The 27,987-nt window shown below is 35.0% G+C and overlaps 2 protein-coding genes across 4 annotated transcripts in view; one reads left to right on the top strand and one right to left on the bottom strand.

Annotated features, from left to right (window-relative positions):
• Nucleotides 1-27,987, bottom strand: part of CENPP (centromere protein P) — a gene marked incomplete at its 3' end in the record, with an annotated part of 144,984 nt that overhangs the window by 53,454 nt on the left and 63,543 nt on the right. The window lies entirely within an intron of this gene.
• On the top strand, nucleotides 17,019-27,899 carry ASPN (asporin; the record flags this gene model as incomplete). The annotated part of the gene is made up of 7 exons (XM_082004645.1): nucleotides 17,019-17,265; nucleotides 19,234-19,346; nucleotides 21,546-21,759; nucleotides 22,149-22,259; nucleotides 24,607-24,700; nucleotides 26,333-26,471; nucleotides 27,702-27,899. The coding sequence occupies 7 exons, from the start codon at nucleotides 17,019-17,021 to the stop codon at nucleotides 27,897-27,899; spliced, it is 1,116 nt and encodes a 371-aa protein (XP_081860771.1).

Below are 27,987 nucleotides of genomic sequence, written 5' to 3' on the forward strand. Positions count from 1 at the left end.
TTAGATATTCTTGTGGAATTGAAATAACTTGCTTGAGCCTTTGTCATGTTGGTCCTTTGAAAATTTCCTATGTCTTAGGGAAGTAGGCACCATTTCATCTTTTAGTCTGACAAGCAGCTCAATCGAGAGGTACTGGGAGAGACTTCACATTATTCCTAGATAGGTGGAATTAATGACTGCCCACAGAAAGTCACTGTGGGCAAATCAGCAAGTCCTTGATGAGAATGTGGTTTGAGGAAGAAAACTGTTAAGCCAATCAAGTAACAACCTGACAAACAATCAGATTTGGGTAGATGCACAGAAGTACTCTGCTGTTCTCCACACGCAGATGTAGCTGCAATTTGTATTCACAGATAAATTCAAGAAAGAACAAGCTGCAAGTTGCTAAGACTGCAGAGATGTCCCGTTAGAATTTTTTTTACCATTTCAGAGAGGAAAATACACACAGTAGGGCAAAAACCAGAATAAAATTTTTTTAGTAATTGAGCCAGAGATAAATGTACGGTAAATATATCTGAATACAAGGATGTAATGTAAATGAGAGGGTAAAATATTTTAAAGTCAGCAAGAGACCCAGAATAGCAAAGGTTAGGATTCAATAGACATAGCAATTCCAGAACCACAATGCTTTGTGGCATAAGAGGAATTTTGGGGCTTTAGACTCTCTATTTCTCAGTTCTGATTTGCGTTGTTGGCTCATGCATCATACATACGAAGTTGGACAAGACCGGGTAAATCCTTCAGGTATGTTTGAATTTATAATGGGACCTAAGAGAAGACATCCTGTGGTTATCAGCATATTAATAGAAAAGGTATTGATGACATTTTTATTGAGTAGGATATTTCTACTGGTGAAATGATGACTGAACGTTGCCTGAACTATTGTTTTGTGCATCGGGACATACAATTTTGGTAAGATAACTGCAAAGGTGTCCAACAAAATAAGGTTGTTACCATGGAAGCCTGGGTAGCTTTCTGAATTTGAAGCAATGATTAGAGGCAGATTCTCCTCTGTGATAAGGTAGCAGATCTTTCTTTAAAAAAATACCCTCAGAAAAATAAAGGCATCAAACACCTCCCAAAGTGAAATTGTTATTATTGATTCCCGTGTGTTGAGGCAGTTAGAACCTCTGACACCCCAAAAATGTAGAGCTCTCGGTACACACCCTTCTCCATTTTCCATTTCAATTTAATAAAGAGATCCCCTCATGCCAAAGCTACAAGTTGCTCACCTTTGCTCCAAAACAGAGTTTGAGACCTGATCACTAGCTTTCTAGTGGCACAAGACAACAAAGTGAATTTCACCCAACAAGTTCTCTTTTCCATAACACTGTAGAGAGTGGTTGATACCATTGCTGAATTTCAATTCTGAAACATGCATCATGCTTGCACTTACTGCAAAAAACCCTTAGCAATCATAACCAAAAAAAAAATCAGAACTGGAAAGCATGATTTTATCATGTCTCTACCAACAATTGGGTTACTCTCTTACTGAAAGAAATCAATGAACTTTTAACATCTCTCTCAAGTCACAATTTTATAAAGTTATCTCACAACAAAATAAACAGTTTATCATTTCTGTTGTACAGTAATACAAATGTTAACTAGTTGAAAATCTCATGAGAAAACATTTTCTCATTTAAGTACTATGTTTATATTCTAGTGTATACAATTTTCAGAGGACAGAAGATTACAGACAGTAAAATACTAGAAATATGAGAAAATACTACCAAAATAATTTTACACGATAATCCTGACGACCTTCTATACGAAGCAGTCTGTAGACCAATACAGTATCTGGTGCTCTGGAAGTCTGAAGCTTGCTAAAGTAAGCTTCAAAATCTCTACTCATTTGGAAGTGTAGGCACTTGAAAATGTAACCACAGGGACCTGTCTGTATCCTCTTTGGATTTACAGCCTGAAACAACCAACAACGGGTCACTCCTTCTGTTTAAATGCAGAAAGCAACAATGAACATGCGGTATCAACATGTGTTACAACTTTTATACAATCACTCCTTGCTAAAGTTACCTATCAAGTTTTGGAAGACCAAAATTCAGGTCAAATCAACTGCTTAAAAGGGAGCAGAATCAAACTATGACCATCTTGTAGAATGTTCCAACTGTAGAGGTGAAGACTACTTTGGGGAAGAGTGCATGTTTTTTAAGAGACTTACTTTTAAAGCTGGTTTTGCATGCAGGAAGGACTTAAAGATTTAGTGGACCCAAAAGAGCAGTCAACCATATAACCTACACCCATTTTGAGAAAACTCTGCATAACAGACTTACTTCTTCTTGAAAAGTGAAAAAGGTATAAGCATCCATCCAAAAAGACTAGTTCATAATAATAGGTTTGACTTACTCAGTAGACATACATTCCTTTCTTCTAATGAACAAAAGAGAGAGATCCCTGCTGCTATTGCTTATTTAGTAACATTACTCTTCTATTACAGTTAGTTGCCATTAAATCCCAAACTCTCTATTTCAAGGGGAAAGTCTTTAATTTTACTTCTCTTGGCACACTGAAAACCACTATAAATGGGGAAAAAACAGCAGACGTGAAATAAGAGATCTGATTTAATGATGTCAACAACTTCTGTACAATTGCAAGGCCCAGAATATTGTGGAAAAATGTTGGAACACTTTTTCCATCTCAAGTAGTGAAGGCATCACTTAAACTCTAAAATGTATTAAACAGATCTCCCTTTCCACATTAAGAAATTATCATATGATCAAAATGAATTTAGCTTTTTATTTTCCTAATAAATTAACATATTACTCAAAAGTTTTATACCGATTCAGGCATCAAGCAGCTATACTCAAATGCTAGGCAAGAATAATTTTAACAATTTTTTTACAACTGCCATGGTGAAATTCAATGGAAATATACTGCTTTAAAGTTCCCAATACCCAAGTTACAAAGTCTCATTACACATGTAATGTTCCTTGCTAACAGACACCCTGTTCCACATTAAAATTCCATCAGGACAGACACATAAAGACTTAGCAGTGTTTTTTTCTTTTCAGTTTAAGAAATGAATAGAGAATATAAAAGATTACTTTTCATAACCATCTTCCATTACGTGATACAAAATTAACAAGTTGCAACAGTTACTATGTCATTAAAGTGTATTTGAGAAAATATCCACATACCATTGAGCGTCCCTGAAAGAACTTACGTAGTCGAGCACTGCATAAAACATTTTTGATCACAACGTAAAACAATTCATGATAAATTATCATCCATCTTATGGTACTGAAGTACCCCAGTCAGTAAAGCAAAACTAAACCAACAGATTTGCCAGCATTATGGTGACAACTTTTGCACACAATAAATGGCCTTATCTAAACTGGATAATGTTTGATCAGTCTTAAAAGGAATGGCATTTAAAAAGCCAAACTACCTCAGGGTGAATCTCAACACTAAATGAAACAGTTGTCTTAAAAACAGAACTTTGTTTTGCTTCAAGGCAACTAAAAGCAAAGGAACACCATAAACTGCAATACCCTTTCTCTGTGGAACTGTTTTTGGTGACTGTCAAAGACAGGGGACTGGACTAGCTGGGCTCTGATCGGATCCAGTACAGCTGTTCTTATGCTCTTACGTACTTCACACATAGCCCTGCCTGGTTGCTGCTGAACATAATTTCACACGTTTCCATTAAGCACTTACTGACTTTATCAGCCTGTGAACACAGTTAATAAAGTTTCCCAATATACAATCTGGTCACTGCTATGAAGTTTCTTGGAGCAACACACGACTGCCTCTTCTCCGCAGTCATGTCTATTAAAAACTCCCAACAATGAATCAAGTTTCCCAGGATACTACAGATATAAATCTCATTTGAACAATGATGTGGGCTAGAGAGCTGATGACAACTTTACCTCTTGCCATTGCCCAGGAGCCGGGTACTATTACTTGAGCCCATGCAGCTTACGTGAATCATTCTACTTCAGTTGCTCGCTAAAACTAGAAGTAAAGTTTGATCTGTCTGTTATGTAAGGAATTTCCTACAGCCACTGAGTAAACAATTACTGTAGTTTGGTAGAATTTCCATTTCTTTTGTGTTTAATTCTTTGTACAGGATACAGATATCCACAAAGTTATTGAATACAAACATTTGCTTAATTCATAGCTTCCGATTTAGGCTTTTATATTAACATAGCTTTGATAAACCTAGTTATTAAGACCAGCTAATAATGCACTTTTTTTTCTACAAAGTACTTTGAAGCAGTTCAGTTATTTCAGAGAAAAGAACTTTCATTCCAAGTGTGCAGCATTATGAGTATATCTAGAGAAAACTGTAGGTTTTGCATGCAGTAGTTCTAAAGTAAATCTGTTTCTCTGTGGGAACTTTTCATATGATAGCAATTCCTAGGCAAAATATACAAAAGCTGACTTATTTTTTCCACAAGACAGATATTTTTCTCAAAGGAGTAATACTGAACACAGCTGTGGAAATATTAGATATTCAACAACACCATCAACCAAGACAAGAATCTTCTAAGTGAATTATGTAATGGTATTCTCAAAGGATTAAAATTAGGAAAAAGATTAAAATTGACTTCATATTTTCACAGCAATTTCTCCAAAATCCTGAGAGTTGGCTACACCATTACATTTTATCCTTTGGCCTCATACATTCTGTTGCTTAAAAACCTTCATAGTTATGGAACGACTGCCCTCATGAATATTTCACGATTCATATCCCCTTTTGAATGACTATTCTTTATAAATATATATGGCTTATTTTCTTCTAATGGAAGAAGGTTCTGAACTTCTTCAGTAAAACTTATTCACTACCAGCCTTCCAAGAAGAACTCTTTTTCCATTTTTCCCCAGCAGAGTTTGGCTCTTGTAACAGAGAACTCAGGAAGCAAGACCTTTCCTCTTTCAATTAGACCAATTACTTTTTGGGTCTATATGAAACATTAAAATCTACTACACTTCCTTGCACATTTCCACAGCTGAACTATAAATGTTTCATGAAGAATTTCCTTTTGGTTTGAACCTGCCACCCACTCATTTCTTTTGTGTTAACCTAGTTTTTGCACTGGAAAAGGCAAAATAATTTTTCTCTGTCTTTCTTGATGACGTATGGGTTCAAATAGATTTGTATTATCTATATTCTGTATTTATTTTGAAGGCTATTTTGAAAGCCTCTGGTAAAACCTTAAATGAAAGAAACATTGATTAATTTTCCATTTTAGGTGAATTAACTTTCTTTACAATCTTCTGAGCAAAGAACAGCCCATGGTTTTATGTGAGGAGACATACATCTTTTGCATCAATTGTAAAACACATAGAATTATAATAGCCATGAAACAAAAGTATAGTCACAGTATGAATCATATGCTGACAAATTACCAAAGATGTAGCTTGCTTGTGTAACAAAGTAATAAATTGGTAAGTAAGCTTACTTTCTAAAGTCAAAGCTACTTTGTACTGCTGTGGGCAAACCAAACGGAAATCACCCTTTGTGGAATATAAGCATTCAAGGAAAAAAATAATAGCCTCTGCTTGACAAATTGTTCTACAAAAGAGATCTCGTTTTCCACACTGCAAGTTAATATGCAATTATGACATATGTTTTCTTTCAATTTACATAAGTATTTCCATTGAGCGGTAAAAGTAATTTCTGCTAGTTTCTAAGTGGTCTTTTAGCTTAGTTTAGAAGTTTTTGTCTTCCAATTTCTTCTCTTTTTTTTTTTTTTTTTGGTCAACTCTGCTGTAAGACCTACCACACCACATCACAGGGTGTGCAATGGCAAGTGGGACTGAGCTCACACCTAGCTTCAACCAGCCTCAGGCCTTTGCTGCCTACATCAGAGTAACCATGTTTGTTCAAGGCTGGAGCAGGTTCAACTTTCTGAATAACCGCATACCCACAGAGGGAATAATGCCAAGCATGTGTTTGCTACTTTATACACACAAGTTTTAAGAACTAGTAAGCAGAACTAGTATGAACAGCTGCAGAACCTCAACATATTTCACTGGTGAAAGAATAGACTTAACAGCATAGTTATTAGATCTGTTATGGTATATAAAATATTGCAGGTTTTCCCTAGTTTACATTTAATTTCTATATTTGTTCCTTTTCTTCTTATGCTTACTTGTGGTTTTCGCCTACTGGTGAAATGGGAAAAGAATGAATGTTAAAAATCAGCAAAACACTTTATGATACATACGTAATTAAAGCAAATTTAATTGTCTTTTTTTAAAGTGCCAACTTGGAAAAAAAATAGATTACGTAATACTTATTATTTAATAATAGCATAATTACGAGAAAATAATATTAAAACCATAACAGCAATGGTTAAGCAGACTTATCTAGAAGTCTCCCAATGTATTTAGTGTGAGACCCAACCTTGCGTGACAGAGCTACTGCTACTGTGTTGATGAGACACAAATGTGACCCTCCTATAAAATTCCCAGGAACAAACCACGCATCTGAGAACATAGGCTAGGTTAATCAATATGGCAGGGAAATCACTTCTTTACTGAGATAATATTGTTCTTTTTATTAGAAATGTTTCTGAAAGCTATCATTTTTACTATTATGAAGTAACAAATTGTGTGTTTTACAACTTGCAAACAAATCTAGGCTGGAGATCTTCCTGGAAATATCGTTACTTTTTCCACGTACATAACAGTATATGTTCAAAGTACTTGCAAATATTTATGGACCCGTGTTCTTCATTAAACATAGAAGTGCAAACTGTAGTCAATTACTATGTTATAAATGTAATCTTTACTGCTTCCATTTCTAACAGTCTATCACAAACTGAGTCTAAGTCATCTTCTTTTGGACCTTTGAATTTCTAATGGAATATAAATTACTTCTGTTGATAAGAAAAGTTAGGAAAAGCCATAATACCAAATTACATTAGATAAAATTATCTTTGCAGTCTGACATGCTTTGAATATTTTACTTCATTTTTCTGGGAATACAAAGGACTGGATGGCCATACTTCTTTTTTCTTAAAACTACCAACTCAATGGAAATTGATGACAGCTACCATTTTAAATGTTGCCTTTATGTTCTGAACAATAGGAATCTAGCAAAAACACTTCCATATTATTCATATTGTTTGTTAGAACACAGGGGGAAAATTGGAGGAAAAGAAATCAGCATTTGCAGGTGATCAGTTGTTTGGTTTTTTTTTAATTGTTAAACTTTGGCAGAGTAGATACTTGATACTCTATGAGGAAATGGTATGCTCAGTCCCGCTTGTATTCTGAAACAGAAAATTTTCCTTTAGAGCTTATTATCGGAGTGATTCAGTAGTTTGGCACTGGTTGCAGAGCTTTTCATTTTAACTACTGTTTGATTTTCCATGAAGGAATGTCTGGTGTTTCCAATGTCTGTAAGGCAGATAAATACCCATATTCCATAAAAATGCCATGTAACACTATCCAAACTTGTAAGTAGCATCAAAAGCAAGACTAACAATTGACATGTACAGAAACCAAAACTATTTCAAGACCTTCATTCATCAAGCAGGTTATTTTTCAGGCAGAGCAGTTTCCTGATCCAGTTACATGCACAGACCTTTTTACAGGACCATGGAGATGGTGCATCAATGTGTGAATATGCTAGCTGGGGACTTCTTAAATTGGCATTCCCATACACAGAAATTTGTCTTAATCTGTAGCCTAGGGTAGAACAAAGTTAACTTACTCTGCCTAAGGCAACACTATCTGCAAGGGTGAAAAATAAGATCCGTCTCTTCAGGCTAGTATTTGGCTTCTCCAGTCATTCCAGATCATCACATTCTTGCTTGCATAAAACATGTGATAAGCCTGACAATCACATGGATGTATGTGCATGCACACTTGACTTTATAGTCACACATGCTGACTCTTCTTGTACCTGATCTCTTAATACTGCGAGCTACGAATTGTCTTTCAATATTGATATGTTGCTAAAAAATGCCAGGGACTAAAGACTTTGACTGCAAAATGAAACAGTGTATTTTGTTGCATTTTCTAAATCAGCTGCCAAAAATATGCAAAAAAGTATGCATCCGTTAACAAGTGAAAGTTGATTCATGTATGATAATAAATAATAATGATTGTTTAATGTATTTATATATAAATACTGAAGAATCAAAATGGACTGCAGAACATGAAGAATAGTTTTTCTATACTCGGCTTAAATGGTGTGGTTCAACTTGCGAAGAGCTAAAACTTAGCTAAAACCAAAATACGTGACTGCACTCCACATGGAGTAGTTGTGAGCACTAAAGGAGTATGTCATGTTATTAAAATGTGATGGGCAGTCTCCAAGACAGATTCATGCAGTTGATGTTAGATTCATCACTTTATGTAAACCACATTTATAAACTGTGCTAGAAAATGAAAAAGTACTTAGTTTGCCTTACAAACATACACAAGATCAACTTAAAAGAGACTGCAATGTAAGCATTAGCTGCATATGTGGTAATACAAATATAGTCATTTTCAGTAAAGAAATCAAGATAGCATTTTATATCACTGATGTGATGTTAAATATAAAAACACCATCCAAATTTTTTTTTTCTTTTTCTTTGCATATGTGACCACAGTGAAAGACAGTATTCTGAACCACAAAATGCTGGATATACTCCTATCCTTGGCCTCAGAAATTAATCTCCACTACTCATAAAGTTATGTATGTATTATAAGGCAAGACAGAGTTCTAATTTGCAACCAACTCTTTCATTGGTGGAAACAGAAATCACTGAAAAGGTCTGAGCAAACAGTTTGACCTTGTATAATCTTTTAGTTATTTAAACATGTAATATTTCACAGGAAAATATATATGTATATTTACTTGCAAGGAAAATACCCTCAGACTACTTTCTATTTGAGAGTATGTCTCTTCATTAAGACCCCAACATCATGGATTAAACAACTGCGACAGACACATTTTTCTCTCAGGCTATTTAAAAACAAAATCTCACAGCAGATGCAATAAGACATCTTTTTTTCTTTTAACAGTGTCTTCAAGTATATCACCACAAATCAACTGCTTTACAACACAGAGAAGAAAGCAGCATTTGATGCTAACTCAGAAGGCTGCAGCTACAGCCTTTGAACGGCTACTACGATAGCCTTACCCTAAAAAGTGCGGGGAACACTGACCCCAGTGCCTAGCATCAATTCATTTGGTTGCACACTCCAACTTTCATTCAGAATTCCACAGCTGCCCTACTGTGCTGGCTCATGTAATGACTTTGGGTCCAAGAATTAAAGTATACTGGAAACAGTGATTCTGGAGAGGAATTCTGCAATAGTAGTTAGTTTTTAGTAAATTGGAAATATGCTGCAAATGTTTAAAAGAACACGTTTATAAACTAGATTGAGAATCACTGGCCTATTTTAGGTTTTAGCATTGCTATCAACAGCTAACATCTAAAGTACAGAATCTGATAGTCAAGAGACCTAAAAAAGGTGACTTATGGGTATTTTATTTTAGAATGCAATTACATTCACAATCAAAATACTAAATTCGTGTCTTGAGATGTTAAACAGTTTCATTACAAGAATGGCATGTCAAAGCAATATTTATTTATACCATATTGATACTATATGCTGTACAAAATATATGGATAATTCATTATAAAGTAAGATGGTTACATTTTTTCCAGATACTACCTGCCACTCTATGTGCCAGCTTCATTATGTAGTAAGGCTGTGACAAACTTTATACACTTAGGACTATGTTCCTACCACCAGAATAACAAAAAACCCAAACAAACAAACAAACAAAGGAGAAAATAAGAATTAAAAAGAAGTATTTATCCAAAATTCAGATGTTGCTAAACATCAGGAACAGGGAGCATTGCTGCAAAACTAGGATCAGCTGAAATTGCTGATTCAACACTTAACTATTGGAAGAGGTGAAAAAGAAGAAACTACTACATTTATACCACAACCCTCAGGCCCTGCTCTCTTCTATTAAGGAGCCAAGAAAGTGTTGGAGGGTTTTTTTAAACAGCGCTTTAATACTAATTTGCTCAAGTAAATGTGTCCAAACCAAGCTATTCAAAACACAGGGGAGTGTTTGCTTAGGAAGCTTCAGTTTCTAAATGCAGGCAAGAGAATGCAGATATATGCAATTTGAGATTTCAAAAGAGTTTAAGATCATCCTTCAGATTTTTATGTGGTAATATGATTGCTTTTGAAACTGTAATTTCATTCCTTGGGAAAAGTGATAGGGAGAATATTATCATCATTCATCTATGCTACTGGAACACATGCAAAAACAATGCAGCAGGTAACACAAGCCTTATCTCGTTTGATATGACAGCACCAAAGCTTTAGTTTTTGGCATAGTATCTTTTTCTTCCTTAAGAAAGTAACAGTAGACAAAGTAACTAATGCAACCTAAACTGTCATTTTGCAAACAGCAACACATCACATGTATAGAAAAAAAAAAAATAATAATTTCCAGGCTATTTTTTCACAGCAAGACCTCTTAACATGGAAAGAAGCTAATTAAAGAAACAGATGAAGTCAGATGTGCATGGAAATGGATAGATATAATGTATCGCAAAAGTAAAGACACAATCTGTTACATCGACTATGAAACTCGCTTTAAGTAAAGTCAATTAGTCCTACATTTCTGAAGTATACATAAACAGGCAGTCTACGAAAGGTAAACAAAGAATAACACAGTTTCTAAACATTGTGATGTGCATGTCAGTGCAAACTATCTAACAGGGCAAATTCTCAAAAACTTTGTTTTAAGCTCACAACTTCAATCCTTATCACAGAATATTGCAAATATTGTCTCTGTTTTAAATAAACAATATGCTTTATTTCTCATACACAAGAGATATAAACTAGCTATATAGACTAATACAATCTGATCTACATTTTACATTCTTGTATTATCTTCTCCAGCTATATAGTTGTCTACTGAAAGCAAGAGGTAGAATTTATATATAACCACACAACAAAGTCCTAATTTTGTAACTTCAGAAAGGTTTGGCAACATGCTGATCACTATAGGCTATTGGTTTACTCTGCCACTGGCTAAGGATTTATACTTTTATGCAATTCACACTTTTTAAAGAATAATGGCTAATGAAATCATAAATAAGAATGCTTCCATAGCAGGAATGACCTGGAATGGACCTCACTGTACTTCCAATGGCCTGATGTGAGCTATTATTAAATGACAGGTTTTACAGAGTCTTCCACTAGACGTCTAGAGTTAAGCCAGAAGTTTTGGCTGTAATACAGGCAGTGATGAAAAACATATGAGTGGTAACAAGTCATCTTAATATCATTCTTCAGTACTAAGATGGGCTAATCTGAAGCAGCACTTTACTCTGGTATCACCCACGGTGCCAGGAGGATCAAGAAGTTTGGGAGTGGAATTTTTCTTTATATTTACTTTCCATTTCACAGAACTCAGCCTAACTTCCTTTTTCTCTCTCTCTTTTTTTTTTTTTTTTAATATGAAGTAACTGGACATAAAGATCTCAGGTGGATTACCACAGTGCTTCCGGAAGAACTATCAAACTTGCAAGGTATGTCCAGTTTGAATACCTATTCTATATAAATAACAATAAAGAATTAAGCAACAGGTTGTCAGTTACTCTGTGTAGACTAATAATGCCAGGTACTTTAGAGTTAGAAGTACCACTTTTTTTAATGGAACATTTGAAAGTCTACATTACAGCTGAAATAATTCTGTATTTACTACATCTGAGCTGCAAAGCAAAAAAAAAAGCTACAGTGAAATATTTAACTATTAAAGAAAGACTTAACAACTGACAAAAACATTTTTTTCCCTCAGTTATTACAACCTATGAAAATCTATCCTACAATTATAGCACTTCTTAGAGTTACAACTCAGTGTTAACTTTCTGTAACTTGGTATTGAAGTTGAGGTTTTTTTAAAGTACATATCAGCGAAGTAATTAAAAATGACACATGACAGAGTGAACTGTAGATGAGCTACAACCTAAAAATGTTGATAGATCATATTCAGTAACACACAAGAGTCAAGCAGTGTTTTCCATACAGAGTAAATACTCTCTATATGTAACATTTTGTAAACATGCTGTTCATTATTATACAGTATAACTTTAATATTGGACTATTTCTCAAGGCAGAATAATTTCTTCAGTAATCTTACTGGCCAGAACATTTCCTCCTGTTTTTCTTAAGCAATTTAAGTAAATCAGTAGAGCAGGCAAAGAGTTAAACATAAATTCTTTTTATTTCTGGAATGGAACAATGACTAATAGAACCAGAACTATTTTTAAATATAGCTTTCAAAACAGCTATGGTCTTGCCTTTCTTTGGACAAAATCTGTGCACAGTGCAATGATTTGTGTTATTAATCAACACAGGGATTTTTCTTTGCCTCTGTAAAGACCACCACTGTGTCATTTAAACATTTCCTTTTCAGAAACAATGCCATAGGAAATTCACCTCTGTACACCGGTAACAGAAGTGATTTCTAAAGATAATTTAGAGTCTTGTTAAGTCTTAAAACTTTACCTATTAACTCCTTCAGTGTCCTAACTGGTAAGACAACAAAGACCACATGCTGCAGGACTGGCATGCAACTGCCAAGGAATCCAGACTTTTTTTTTTTTTTTTTCTTTTAAATAATGCACACATCCCATACTAACAATATCAGTTCTATCCTCACAGAAAGTGGTTTTTTTCCCATAATTCATGTTCAGAATTTTCATGTCACAGAACTATTGCACACTTATGTGGGAATTTCCCACACAGTCTCTAAAAGGTTTTAATATTATTAAGATATTATTACATCATCTGCATTTAGCTAGTTATAAATGATAAATATTATCCTAAACTAATCACATAAAAAGTTCATACCTTCCACATGCTGTTCAGCAAGATGAGTTTTGGTAAAGATCACCACATTAGTGAGGGTCAGTATGTCCCAAACAATTAGTACCATGATTTTAGGATTGTTACATGCTTCAGGAAAGAAAGTCAGCCTTATAGCATCTCTAGATGTAACGTGTACTCTCCACATTCAGTTACCTCACTTTGGGGTGGCTAGTGTTCCAGTGAAAAGGTGCTATTCAGAAGCTTTTCGTACTGAAGGAAAAGTAGGATTGCCATAAAGAATGTGTGATGAAGAAGTCCATGAGTCCTCCTTGTATTTGTTATACTCTTTCTCAAACTCATCTTCAATGTTCCAGTCTGTACAATGGACAAGGCCAGACTTTGTCCAAGCAACAATCATCTGTTCAGGGTATCATTCAAGGGAACACCTGAGCCTGTCTAACAGCTTGCATAAGTCAAGAATGGTTGTCCCACCTCTTCTCCTTCCCTCTCCTTCCGTTTAATGTTCCACCCCCCTAAACCAGGCTATTCCACCCATTCCTTTGTGCTGGCTCTGATACTCAGACCGATTCAGTTTGTTCACCCAGAAAAAATGTGCTGGGCTTTTTTTCTTGCTTACATTCGTTTCGTGCTGGTTTAGTGAGTTCAGTCAGCTCAGTGAACAGCCTGAGTGGAAGAACTGGTATGAGATAACTGAAAGTATGCACCTGGGAGCAGAACCAGCCTCAAGTGGCAGCAGTGGACTGTTAGTACATCTGTATTCACGAACTGTACTTTCTGAAACAACTAATCAAATATTTGATAAAATTCTCATTACAAAATAATTGAAGTATTTCCAGAAAGATCATTAGGATCTTGGATTTTAGGCTTTCGTTTTCTTTCAGTTCTCTCACTTTGGAAGTTTAAGCACAGGGAAAGTTTGTACAAGTTCTTTGAGATGAGCTGCAGTCAGAGCATTTCTACAGAGACATATCAACATCTATATACCGGGAAACTCAAAACCTCAGCCAGGAAAAAAAAATAAATTAAAACCTCCATAAAATCCAGTTCTTTGGAATCCATTCTTTGGCAGTTCTTTAGCCAATGCAAACCTCGAGTCAAACCTGATTACCACCCCTAACTACAAAGCCAATTAGCAATAAGGATTTCCTGACAGCAAAATGGGAAGATGAAGCAAGGGCTTTTTCTCTTTCCAAATAAAAAACACACCATATTTCCACACTACTTTTCTAGAATTGTTTGTGAACACATGTTTTTTCTAGAGTTCAAATTGTCCACAACTTCAATCACAGCCTCAACCTTTTCATAGTTTGAAATCATAATTAGTTTTGGGGTTTTTTAAATATCTGAAAGGAAATATGCAGTCCATTTGCTACAGGTGCAAGTAACGAAACATATTTTTATATTGTTTCCTAAGAAAACTTCTTAGCACCAGATCCAGAAGAGCATTTCAGGAATGTATGTGAAAGCTTATCTTTTAGATGCAGTAAAACTATACATCCAGTGCCTATCACAAATAGAAGTCAGCAGGGGCTTAGAAACTAGACATCCCAAGACACAACACATGCTATGATGCTTGATATTCTACATGCAGAAATCGTACAACACCATTGAATAACGCACAGAGCATTGTGTTGCTTAATACCTAAGCAGCCAGGGGAAGATCAGCTTGAGTTCCCATCTGTGAAAACCCATCCATAAAAGCACTTGGTCCGAGAACAAGGAGAACTCAGAAACGTGAAAGGCTTCAAACTCCTCATATCCTAATTAATGGTATGACTTAGGTATTGAACATTTTTACTGTTTTGCTGAAGCTGAAATACAAGATTGAAAGGGCCAAACATTCCAAGGGTGTACAGCCAGACATGACCTCAATTCTCTCTAAACAAACAACTGTAGGTTCCACATGTTGTTCCCAGCACTATTGATATTCAAAGACTCTTTCAAGAAAACACATTGTATAGGATTGCAAGTACAACTACAAAATTCTTTCTAGGAGCACTGAAGGAGAACATTATTTTGAATATAAAGGAAAATACATGGGAAAAATATATGTGAAGGTTCTTTTAAGAGATTGGTATATCAGTAAAAGCTACTCAAATGAGTATGCAACTGGAAGATTACAATAAATATTAAACTTACAATTATACGCTGCATACCTGCAAGATACAAAGTATATTGTGCTTCTGTATTCAGACACATATGTGGGGGAAGAAGCCACCTCATTCTTTGTGAAAGGGTGAGTTTTATGTAACCTAAATACTGTTAGCTTATATATAACATATACAGTTACAGTAGTGGCAATGTATGCAATACACAGCATTTTAATGCCATTAAGAACCACATACAAGAAACATAAAAATGACCTTGTACAGAAAAAAGCAATACAAACAAAACCTCAGAATTCTGAATAAGCCAAGTCAACACCCTTGTACAAACCAGAGCACTTCTTTTCCTGTGATTGAAGCCCAATGACAAAATGCCTACATAAAGACATTTTTCAGCTATAAACAGATCAGCAAGCGTTTAATTAGGTGATCAAACCAGAATTGACATCAGTTTAGTACTTCCCTAAAGAGGTCTATAATAGTCTAAATAGAAACATTTTTATAAACAGGATATGCATAACAAAATTTACAACAGCCCCTCTTGGTTTGCACAGTGTGCTGTAGGATCCAAACGACTTCCAGAGTTGGGTTTCAGAGGGGAACAATCTCGAGCTGAGTGCTGAATTTGCAGTCTTTTCTCACAGAGTTGCAAAACACGCTGTGGCAATTCTTGCTATCTCGGTTTTCCCTTGTGTCTAGTTTTATAGGAGTACTCGGTCAATAAAATAATCTTAAGAATAAAACCAGAGTATGGAGAAAATATTTAGTGTTTTGACCTATGGATCATTATTACTCAGGTAACGCAGTATACTGTAGGACCGGACTCCTGGTTTTCCCAGTCGGGTGTGGCTGAAAAAAATCTGGTAAAATCAGAACTCAGAGAAGCTGAATGAAATGGAATGAACAGCTGTAATGAGAGAGACTCTGCCATATTTTTCTGAAGACAAATCTACTTTTTAAGTCCTTCATAACTTGTGTATTCTTCTCGCTAACATCGGAAAAAAAATAATTGTAGCTATCTGACACAGGGTTTTCTGCTTTGAAGGTATCCTAACTGATCCAATATCTTTCTGTCTTCCAGGCTGAAGGACGTTTGATTACACAGGAAAGACACTTTCAAGTTACAGGTAATCTAGAGAGCTGATGGGTTTTATTGCATTAAGTTCAAGCACGGCCCATATTGAGCTCCTTTCAGCTGGCTGCCTTGCTATCATGTACAGGCCCTAGGACAACAAAGCTAGGTTGGAAAAAAGATGTTTATTGAAAAAATATGCACATAGAAGTATTGGTTTCCAGCTCTTTTTTTGGATGAAATTTCAGTTACTGATTTCAGGTGATACAGATACATAACCTGCAGGCCCTTGTCAGAGAAAAGACATCAAATAAAAGCCATATACAAGTGTGCTTGCGTTAAAATACAGAGGTGAACTTCTCTCAAGAGCAATAATATACGAATGACTGGAATTTGGGAAAAGCTGTGTCAGGACTGAAAACTCTGTCTGTTTTTCCAGATTAAAGTAAGAATTGTTTAATTAAGTGCTTAGGGAATAGAATAAAAAGTGTTTAGGGAGTATCCCGATGTGTGCATTTTATGTATTGCTAATTGAGTATTTCTCAATTTTCTAGATACAAGCAATGCACTTATGCCAATGTATCCTATTAAAACCATATTTTCATTAAGAAACAATAAAATAAATACAATTCCAAGTTCTGGTAAAATTTGCTACACAAATTACACTTCAAAACTTGAAGCAAATGATACTATTTTTTAAACTCAACTAAAAAAAATCTGATATGGCATTAATGTCTGATAAAATAATAATTACTATTAAAATATTAAACCACATAATTTTAATAATATAAACATTATGTTTAAAATAAGGCTTTTAATATTCTTCATCCTTCACGTACTAATTACACCTTAATATTCATAACAGACCATTTTTCAGGACCAGAGACTGTAGCAGTGAGCGAAGTAAATAGTTCAATACCTTTATTTGCTGTTTCACATTCACTGATTCTTGTGTTTGAGGGGTTTTTTGTTTGTTTACTTTCCTCTTCGAGATTGGCTATCGTGATTAAGAAGATATGAAAGAATACATGCTCCTTCTCTTCTTGGCTTTGTGCTCTGCCAAGCCTCCCATCGGTCCTTCATATTTTACCCTAAAGAATATGATGCTCCAAGATATGGAAGAAGATGACGATGACTACGACGATGACAATTCTCTATTTCCAACCACTGAACCAATTATGCCACTAATTCCTTTTGATCTCTTCCCAATATGTCCCTTTGGATGCCAGTGCTATGTGAGAGTTGTCCATTGCTCTGATCTAGGTAAGAATAAATCTGTGTCTGTTCTCCGCTGGCCTTTCCTTTGGAGGATTTGCCTTTTAAAAGATTAATTCTGCAGCTCCATAAGTTGCACACATTCACATATTCTTTTACAAGTCATTTTCAAAAGGAGTTTGCAATTTTTCAGTTTGGCTTGCAAACCATATCTAATTATGTCAAGCAACTAATTTGTGTCCTGCACTTTTTACAACAGAAATGTTTTCCCAGCTTCTGTGCATCAGTTCAAAAAATTAATAAACTGCTATAGCCACCTTCCATTAGCAATGAGTTTTACTGATAACAGCACAGAATGGGAAGGCATTCAGCATATGTAACAAACAACTGTAAAATTATTTAACGGAATACTTATTGGGGTTAATAGTACATATAATCACAGCTTTTTATCCACTAAAGGAACAATCACAGAATGTGAAAATGCTTATATTTACATTTTAGATTACCCCCTCTCCTGTTTCATTTACTTTCATAAAGTTCTACCCAAACAGAGAGGCACAAAAATTTGCTGTATCTTCTGTTTGCATTAGGCAAGCTGTTAGTCCCCTCTCTCAAAAAAAGGTTATGGCTAAAGAATTACTTCAGTCACAACTACAAAGAAACAGGCGAAATGACAAGAAAACATAACAAAGGAAAAAGAGCCCATAAACAAAGCACAAGGAAGTTTAACATCAGCACATAAATGGGATACAAACCCTTTGCTCAGCTTACCGTCCATTAAAGTGCACATCACTGGTAACACAGAATCATTAAGGTTGGAAAAGACCTTGAAGATTATCAAGTCCAACCATCAGCCCAACACCACCATGCCACTAACGTTTCAACCAAAGGCAAATCTGCTGCTGTCACTGTTGCAGATACATCCTAGTCCCTAAATTTTAATTCATTATTAATTGTGCCAATTAGGTAAACAGAGGATTATGTGCCTGTCGCTAGCACAGGGACAATTACATTCACTCTCATCACAGCTCTGCCACCACCCTAAACCTAATCCTAGACTCTTCATATCTTAGAAACATTTGAGTCAATACATAAATTGCTGGTTTTTAATAAATGTGTCATTATTAAGGAACCAAAATAAACTTATGCTGACAGCAATAAGCTGTGGTTATTGCATCTGGTTTAGAGATTGCAAATTATTTTATTTGAGTTCACACATATACAAAACACCCCTATTAATAGACTTCATCTTTAAATACCCATAACCTATTAATTATGGAATAATTGTTAATAAACTTGACCAGCATTTCGCATTTGATGCATCAGCATTTCCACTGAAAAGAAAGTTACCAACCCTTGCTAGTCTCTTCTGCTGATTCAGGATCTCACACAGCATGAACTGAGTGGTTTTGTAACTGAGCAATTAACTGGATTGGGGAATTTATGCAACTGGTAATAAGTACTGGCAGCTGTAAGACCATCTTTTGTCCACTTTTACCAAGAATACACACTAACTGTATGGCTTATAAGCACCCGTGCCAGCACAATGGATAGGGCAGCGCAGAGGTAGAAAGGAGCATTGAAGCGCTGAGCAGAAATCCCTTAAAGCCACTGCACCAGCCCTGTTCCTAAATACAGAACCACAGCCCCAGGTCCTCCGAGGGCTGCTTTCTCCAGGGACTTCAGCAGTTTCCCTGTAGAACAAGCAGTGCTCTGAGGCTGCTTGTCTTACAGATGCAAAGAGTCTGTAATGAGCACCCCATTCAAGCTTTTCATGGTCAAGGGTAGACGGAATTCCTCCTGAAACAATCCACACATTTTTGTCATACATTCTTACATGCCTAGCTCCTCTCATTATTGAGTATTACCTTCCATCCTTTGCTTTTATGGCTGTCCATATATTCTTTCCCCTCATAATCGTCAACACTCTTACTGCATTTTGCTGTTTAACAGTTAATTTCTTTGGACTTACATACAGGCATGTAATGCTTCTGTTTATCTCACATACTTAAATAGGTTTGACATCAATACCTCGCAACATTCCACCAGATACTCGTATGATTGACCTTCAAAACAACAAAATTAAAGAGGTCAAGGAAAACGATCTCCAAGGACTCACGTCACTTTATGTAAGCTTGCTATTTTCCAAGTTTGAAATCTTCTTTAGCAATCTGAAATATTTTGATACTTTTAAAATACAAATGGCATTTTTCTTTTCCAATAGTATCCATAAAAATACAGACTAACGCCTGCATACTTGACTGCTCTCACATAGTAAAAAGCAAATTTCTTTGCGCTCCAAGAACTATGCTACTTTCTACAACATCCAGAAACTGTACCATATGTCTCTCGCCAAAAAGATCCTGAGGATTTATTCAGTCCTTAGCATGCACAGAAACACTCCCTACATTTTGAAGGCCGCAAGACAAGCGCTCCTTTTTTATCTGCTTTGCTGTAAAATACCAGAAAGAACTTAAGCTCACAGGAGAACTAGAACGGTATTTTCTGAGGGTATTTTCAAAAGCACACAGCATACAACTCACACATACACCACTGAAACGAATGTTACAAATCCAGCTGATCCGAACAGAAAACAGACCAACACTGAATTACTGAAAAAGTCAGGTGCTTTATTACTATTTTTTAACACACTCAACTATCCACATAGAGACAGGCTTTAAAATAAACATCACTGGCAACTGATAAATCTAGATATTTACAGTACACAATAAACCCTTTTTATAATGAAAGAAAATAAGAGTCTCAGAGGCCTGGAAAGGTACATTAAATCTGTTTTGGAGTACTTGTTTCCAGAAGACGTCACTCTAGAGCCAATACCGAAGAATACTGACAATTTTAAAATTTTCATTGTAAAAATGACAAATCTGTTCCACAAGTTATAGCAAATTAATGACATTCTATTCCACATTAGAAAGACATGAAACACACATTAAAGTAACACAAACCAAAACCTTTTCAGTCATATTTGGTTTCTGAGCAAAAACTGAAAATTTACCAGATCTAAGTGTTTATGAATGAGCTTGTTAATTATTATGGGTTAAGCTAATATAGGAAAAATAGGAACCATGGAAATTCATTGTTTGCAACAAAGTGCTTCCAGTTCTCCTTAAGTGTCTCTTGTCTGGGTCTTACCAGCAAGTTAGGGGTAAACACACTAACTGTGGTTTATATTCAGTGTAAAAGATCCTGTAGCAACTCACCTCCAGTGACTGAGAAAGTCACTGGAATACATCAGCAATCACCACATTATATATTAGAGTCGTCACTTAATTATGTGACAGCTGAAAACTCTGAGCTGTTTTGATTTTTCTCATCAGTTAATTTGTGGCAAGGCCTAACTAAGTTTTTACTGAAAGCAAAGTTTACTTTGTTCAGCTTGCTGAGTACTAGACTACTTAGCAAAGGCATAGATGGATTAGGATGGAGCATTTCCTGTTTATTCCTTAAATTATCCCGGGGGGGTGGGGGTGGAGATAAATAAATAAATATTAATTCTGTTTTGCTATACTTTTTTCCCCCCACAATTCCAGACAGCAGAGGACTTACCAACAGCTAAAAAAAAGTAAAAAACGAACAAAAATGAATAGTCTATATACGGAAATGTAGATATGTGATTTGACATGCAAAATAATTTCAGATAGCTCATATTTTTTCTGTAATAACTCATTACAAGTTCCCTGATAATGCATAGCAACCAAGAACAAAAAAACTGTCGCAATAAAGGATTAGTGTACTGTACAGAAGAGACTTAAATTCACAGGAGTGGAAAAATTATGGCAAATAAGATATAAATTCATGTGTGTCTATCAGTCATAGAGAGACATTCACTTTTAAAAAAATCCAGAAAAAAACCTGACTTTTATTTTGCAGCATTATGCTGAAATAAAAGATGAAATTCTGAGTTTTGAGAATCTGTCTGCTTTAAAGAGCAAACTAATATAACCCCCACAATAAAGAAATATAAAGAACAAAATAATACAACCCCCCATACAATCCCACAAAATATATGAGACAAACATATAGTTTTGCCAATCCTTCTCATTATCCACTGGCACCTTGTCAAGCTCCGAGTAGTTTTTCTCTACCTTTTAGTTGATGCTCCAGCTTCCAAGTTCTTTTTTGTTTCTCACAATCAATTGAAATGCTCAGAGTACATACAAAGTGCTAAAGTTTGGTATGATGGAAAAATAAACTATTTAAAATACTTAATTGTTAAATTATCTAACAAATTCATGACTTCAAATTCATAATCGCAACACTCCTGTGTAAAGAAATTTTCTTTGTATTGCGCTTCCCATCTCTCATAGGCACTGGCTTTGAACAACAATAAAATATCCAAGATCCATCCAAAAGCCTTTCAACCAACAAAGAAGCTACGACGACTGTATTTGTCCCATAACCAGCTAACTGAGATTCCAACAAATCTACCAAAAACTTTAGCAGAGCTCAGAATTCATGCTAATAAGGTTAAGAAAATCCACAAGGATGTATTTAAGGGAATGAAGTCTCTACATGTTTTAGGTAAGTCCAAAATGCAACATACTATAGATAATCTCCATTCAAACATTTCCCCAATGAGCAATTTCTTCTTAGGGAGATACCCATGCTGTGGAAACTCTCTTTCACAACTTAATTTCTATGTGAAGTTGCTACATAGGTCAAGTTTCTAGTAAGCCTGCAAGCCAGGTTAGACAGCCTTTATTCACTAAAAGCTGAGACTTCGCCTGCAAGCCAGGTTAGACAGCCTTTATTCACTAAAAGCTGTGACTTCCACCCCTCAGAATATGTAATCAAAGCTAAAATACTTAGAACATCAGAAATCATAAATAAAATTAAATCAGCTGTGTATAACAGTCTAACATACACAAAATTCCTAGGCCATAAATACTTTTTTTCCCCCCCTTGGACAGAAATGAGTGCAAATCCTCTTAACAATGATGGAATAGAGCCAGGCGCTTTTGAAGGAGTAAATATCTATCATATAAGAATTGCAGAAGCTAAACTAACTTCAATTCCTAAAGGTATGCTTTATCTTTTCTATTTTACCTATACCAGTATACTCTTAAATTAAAAGCTTTAACATCTATATGATTATTAAAATGTTCATAAATTCTGTTTTGTATTGTTCATTACTACCAAACCACCTCCTACCTTATTTTTTCTTTTTGCACTTTGTACTCAATTCTACATCTCAAAAGTGTGCATGTGCGTGGACACACGCTTGCTCTCCTGCCTTCTCCCCATCAGGTAGTCCACTGCTCTCTCAGAGTCATCCAGAGACTCTTCTCAGGAGAAACAATGTGAAGAAATGATAACAAGATGTCACTTCTCATCTTTCACATCAGCCTCTCAAAAATCCTTACAAAGAAAGGATAAATCCCCTGATATTTGATCTGGGTCATAAAGGATACAGAATTCCCACTTCCTTTATGCATTTAAGATGAAACTCCAAAATTTCTAACTTGAATTTTGAATGTTTCAAGCAACTCTAGCTCAAATATGGTCTGCAATATAAACACCTTGATGCAAAACCCAATACAGCATTTTATACATCTTTTGATGGGCTTTTCCTAAGTGAAATTTAATATTAACATTTCACTTAAGTTCAACATAACATACTACAATATTAAATCACTCCTTCGTATAAAACAATTAACTTGTGATTTGGCAGTAGTAATAAATTAAAACACTACTTTACAAATCACCAACCTCCACACACAAAAAAGTAGCATGAAGGAACTCGGTACAACACCCTACCTGCATCTTTTGTAGGTCACCATAGTATTAAACCAAATTCTCATGAGTTTCAACTGCTTAAAACTATTAGTTTAGAGAAAAAGGGAAGAAACAAAGCATAATACCATATATTTCATCATTCATTAATTTACAGGAAAACTAAATGTTGCCCCGTAAGATATTTATTTCTGGATCATTCAGATGAAGAACTTGCACCTTATTAATCTCTTCCTGTAGACAGATACATATGCAAAAGCATCCCTGTAGAAGAGAACACTAAAAAAACCTGCCAACAACAAACAAAACCAACTCACTCCAATTGTTAAGGTAATTTTAATACCAGAAACTATCTGGCTGCCTATGGTAACACTCCACAACACACACACACAAGACATTCTTCTAGTATCATCGTAGTACCATCTCATATCACTTATCAGAAAAAAAATACATAAAATTATTCAGATTCTGTCTTTGTTATAGAGAAATCTTCTACAAGGAAACACAGCATGAGGTCCAATATGTGGTATCAAATACATAAAAAACCCATCAACAAACAGGATTTCACAGTGAACACATTCTACACAAATGGAAACTAAGTTTATAGGTAGATCCCTCTATCTGTGAATATTATAAGGACACAAAAAGATTAAGAAAAGTAACTTACAAAATGCACTTAAAATCTAAAGTGGACAGATGGGTAGTCTTCCCTCTTAATATTGTAAGGCAGAAGCAGCACCTGGTGGAATTGTAAACTGGAAAAAAGCTCAAACAAACAGCAAAGCATGCCAACTGACATAAAGACAGACCATAAAGCATACTAATTTACTTCAGTATTGTAAATGCCACAACAAATAGCCCTGGCAATGGGAGCGGTGCTCTCCTAAGCCATCTTAGAAACAGAAACATGTGGTTTGTCTTGCTTGGTGTCAGGCTGCCATCTAGACAGATGCTAGTAAAACTGAACATAAGATCAGCAAATAGAAATTCAAACTTGTGACTATCTTCCTCTGCCTTCACTAAAAGGATTTTGTAAAAAAGATTCTCCACCTCCTGGTGGAGATGATGATTCTGATAGTTCTGAATTGGGACTATTTGGTACCACATGAGAAAACGTTGTGTGTACCAGCACGGGATAGAGCGTACCAAATATCTTATTTTGCTTAGAGAATTCTGAAAGCTTTCCTCCTAGATCACATCTCAGGAGCTGTAATAGTGCAACTGTTACATCATGTGGAAGGAGTAGGATTTTGACTACCAACTGTTAGGTAATGACACATAACATACAATTTACACCTTTGACAGGTTAACCAAAAGTACATGAAAGCCGTTACAAAGAAAGCTAGCAAAAGTATACAACATTTTGGAACTCTGAAATCTTAACATTAGCATATGCGCTTTCACGTCTTAATATTTTTTTTAAAGTTATTATTTTAAACCAAATTATGTTGATGATTTTTTTTATAAATTAACATAGTTGTATCTAATGCTGATTTCTTTGATGCAGACAACCCCCCCCCAAGATTCTTCACCCAATCCTAAACGTTAAGGAAAGAAGCTGTTTGGAACATAATAATCACCCCAGCAAAATAAGTTGGCTTGTTTTTCTCACACTGTGCATTTGTTTTCCATCAGAATTGCCCTCCAGTCTACTAGAACTTCATTTAGATGACAATAAGATCACAGCAATTGAAGTCGAAGATTTTAACCGGTATAAAGATCTTCAAAGGTAAAATTCCCATGTTGAATGCTTTTATTCGATATGAAGTCAGACTTGGCACAATCTCTTATTTGATACGTCTCTTGTTAATGGGAGAAAAGGAATTAAAAATTTCAAGTATTTTAGTAAGAACTGCTGTAAATAAGACCAAACTTAAAAAAAAAAACCCACCACAAAATAACCCCCCCAAAACCTCCCAAGCATTAGTGTGGTTATTACATGTCTTGCCTACAGTTCATGATAGAAGTGTATGTTACGAACAGCATCCGATTACAAAATGTAATCATCATAAATTCTTATCTCATGGCACCTGGGTGTTGTATAATATAGCGTGGCTTTTATATAATATCTCTTAATGTGCTAGTAGTTACATGCCTCAATTAAGCATTACATGTATTTCTCACACTCGCAATATATGAGCCTTTGTGGTCACATTATTTATCAACAGTATTCAGTATCTTTCTCTAGCCTGTTCCCTAACAGGCCCAGGCATTTTAACTCCTCTGTCCTTCATCTCACAAATCACCCCCCAAAACAAGGTATACAGCAACACCAACTGATTTTTGCTTTTCGGAACAGAATGCCTTTCTTGCAACTAAATTTATAGGATTTAAGAGTCATAATAGCTTTTTAATTCTAGAGAAAAATATAAAAGCATGGCATGAAAAGGGAAATTTGAAACTTGTTTATACAAACACATGGGAAACCTGGTAAGTTATAAGAGAAGATAAACTCACCTTCTGAAAACTAGCCTGAGAGAAATACAGTAGCTGGTAAAAGGAACAACTTGATAACTGTTTCCAAACATGATGGGTTTTAAGAAAAACAAAAAACTCCACGTTTCTGAGGAATGGATCACCAATGCAGGACAAAAGAAGGAAGTTCTTTCTGCAAAGCTCAGTTAAGTACTCTGAAAATATGGCTAAGCAGCACTGAATTTTTGATTTGGCAATAGAAAGTACTATCAACGAGGAACTACTTGAACTGCATGTAGATACCAACTTTCTGAAGAAATTAGGAAAGAAAGGAGAAAAAGGAGATTGCAGGATGTGTGGAAAGAGCAATTCCAAACTGCCCTGTGCCTCTACATTCTGAATCATCTTCCTAGCAACGCAGGCTGAAGTCTTATAGCAAAAAATCTAAGGTTTAAATTAAGGAAAATGTGGAAGTAATTTTAAAATCTAAAGTTTTTGACTAAGCTATATATATAACTGTTTCTTTGCAAGACTTGCTGCTCTTTGGCTATTTATTAGACCAACACTTTTTATTACTATGAGTATACTTAGTAGCTATACTACTTGATAAAAGCACATAATTTATTTTACAAGCAGATTGTTTGATGATTATAATTTTAAATCTTGACACTGAAAGTAGAAAAACTGCTTGCAAAACTGGACAATTGCTTACATGAGGCTAGCTGCTGTCCTTTAAGTGGAGATTAATTTAAAAAGAAAAAATATTCGTTAGATCAATGGTGTTTTTTTTTCTATCAGAGGTAAGGTTTCATCACCTTTCCCCAGTTCTTTTTTTCCCCTATGTCTACTCCTCTGTATTTCAATCTTGAAAAATTAAAGTATGCTCTTCAATGCTGTTGTGAATCTCAATTAGTATTTAATTAAATGTTCCTTGTACTATTTCTAGGCTAGGCCTTGGGAATAATAAAATCAAAGATGTGGAAAACGGAAGCTTTGCCAACATACCAAGTATACGTGAAATCCATCTTGAAAAAAATAAACTCAAGAAAGTTCCACCTGGATTACCCGAACTGAAATATTTGCAGGTCATATAATAAATTTAATAGAAAGCTCTGGTAGTTACGAGTTGGTTGAGTTTCACACTGTAACAGTGATTAGGATGTAATTAAAAAGCATAATTAACTGTCACATATTTTAACATGACTGCCATACTAGGAAAGCCTGAAATCATATATATACTTAAAGAAATAAAACAAGATTAAACAGCAGGAACTACTTCCTAGGCAAAAAAAGGAAAACAACATGCTATACCCAGAAAATGTTTTCAGGAAGTTTGTTACAAATTTGTTACCGTTTCCGTATTAGTAAACCAGAGTAGTAATTTTGCCATTCCCATGCTGAAAAGCCTTAAATCCAAAGAAAATTATTTGCCAAGCTGAAATGATGAGATAAGATTTTAAAATTTGTATTTAGAAATAGATAAATTGTGCAATAAAATGCTTTCAAAACACATTTCCTGAATTCTGAAATAGAAATTAAAATCAAATATGTTTTAGAAGATGACATATATCTTAGGATACAGAGCAGAACAAAGCTTGGGGAAACAAAGAAATGCATAGATAACAGAGCACATGATATGCTCTTTGGCAAAAGTTTTTATCTCTGAATTTCATTTCTTTCCACTTCTCATTTAACTTCCAGTTGAAAGAAAATCTTCTGAGATTTTGTTTTTTTTTTAAATTCAAACATCAACTTACAATATAATGTAAAATTAGATATACAAACAAAAGAATTCTTTCATCAGTGTATATTATTTTACTTAACAAATTCTAAACTCTACTATCACAAGCCCTTTTTTTAAAAACTATTTTAAGCTACGTAAGCATTAGACTGATCTGTTCCTATAAGCATACCAACAAATCTCTCCTAATACCAACTTTTCTAGAGACTACTTTTAAAAAAGTATTAAATCACTGAAATTTGCATTATGGGAGAATATAACACTGTATTATTATAATCTGTACTATAAGAGAATATAAAATTGCATTTTAGGAGAATGTTCCATGAGAATTGAGTCAAATTATTCTGACAACACAGTGATAAAATACCATATAACATCTTTATGTGGGAGAGACTATGGCAGGAGGGAGACTTTTTTAAAAGATTTAACAGAATTTTTTAATTCCTGTTACTATTAAGGCCTGCATCCAACTATTCCTATAGCATACCTCAATTATTTCTACGCCAATGAATGTTTAGATATTTTTGCCATCTACATACTAACTATTGTATTTTATTGTTTCTTATTTTTGCAGGTAGTCTTCCTTCATTCTAATCATATTGCAAAACTGGGAGTGAATGATTTCTGTCCAACAGGAGGAAGAAAGAAGAAAGCGTTATACAGTGGCATAAGCCTCTTCAATAATCCTGTAAAGTACTGGGAGGTTCAGCCTTCAACTTTCCGTTGCATTTTAGCCAGAAACAGCGTGCAACTTGGAAATTTCCTCAAGTGATACCAAAGTTGGTCATTTCAAAAAGCAACTTGCCCAAATCGGTTCTACAATACTTGAAATATGCAGAAAAATGCCAATTTTACACTAT

This window comes from Phaethon aethereus, assembly GCF_964289735.1.
Source record: "Phaethon aethereus genome assembly, chromosome: 11".
In the NCBI taxonomy this organism is placed as follows: Eukaryota; Metazoa; Chordata; class Aves; order Phaethontiformes; family Phaethontidae; genus Phaethon; species Phaethon aethereus.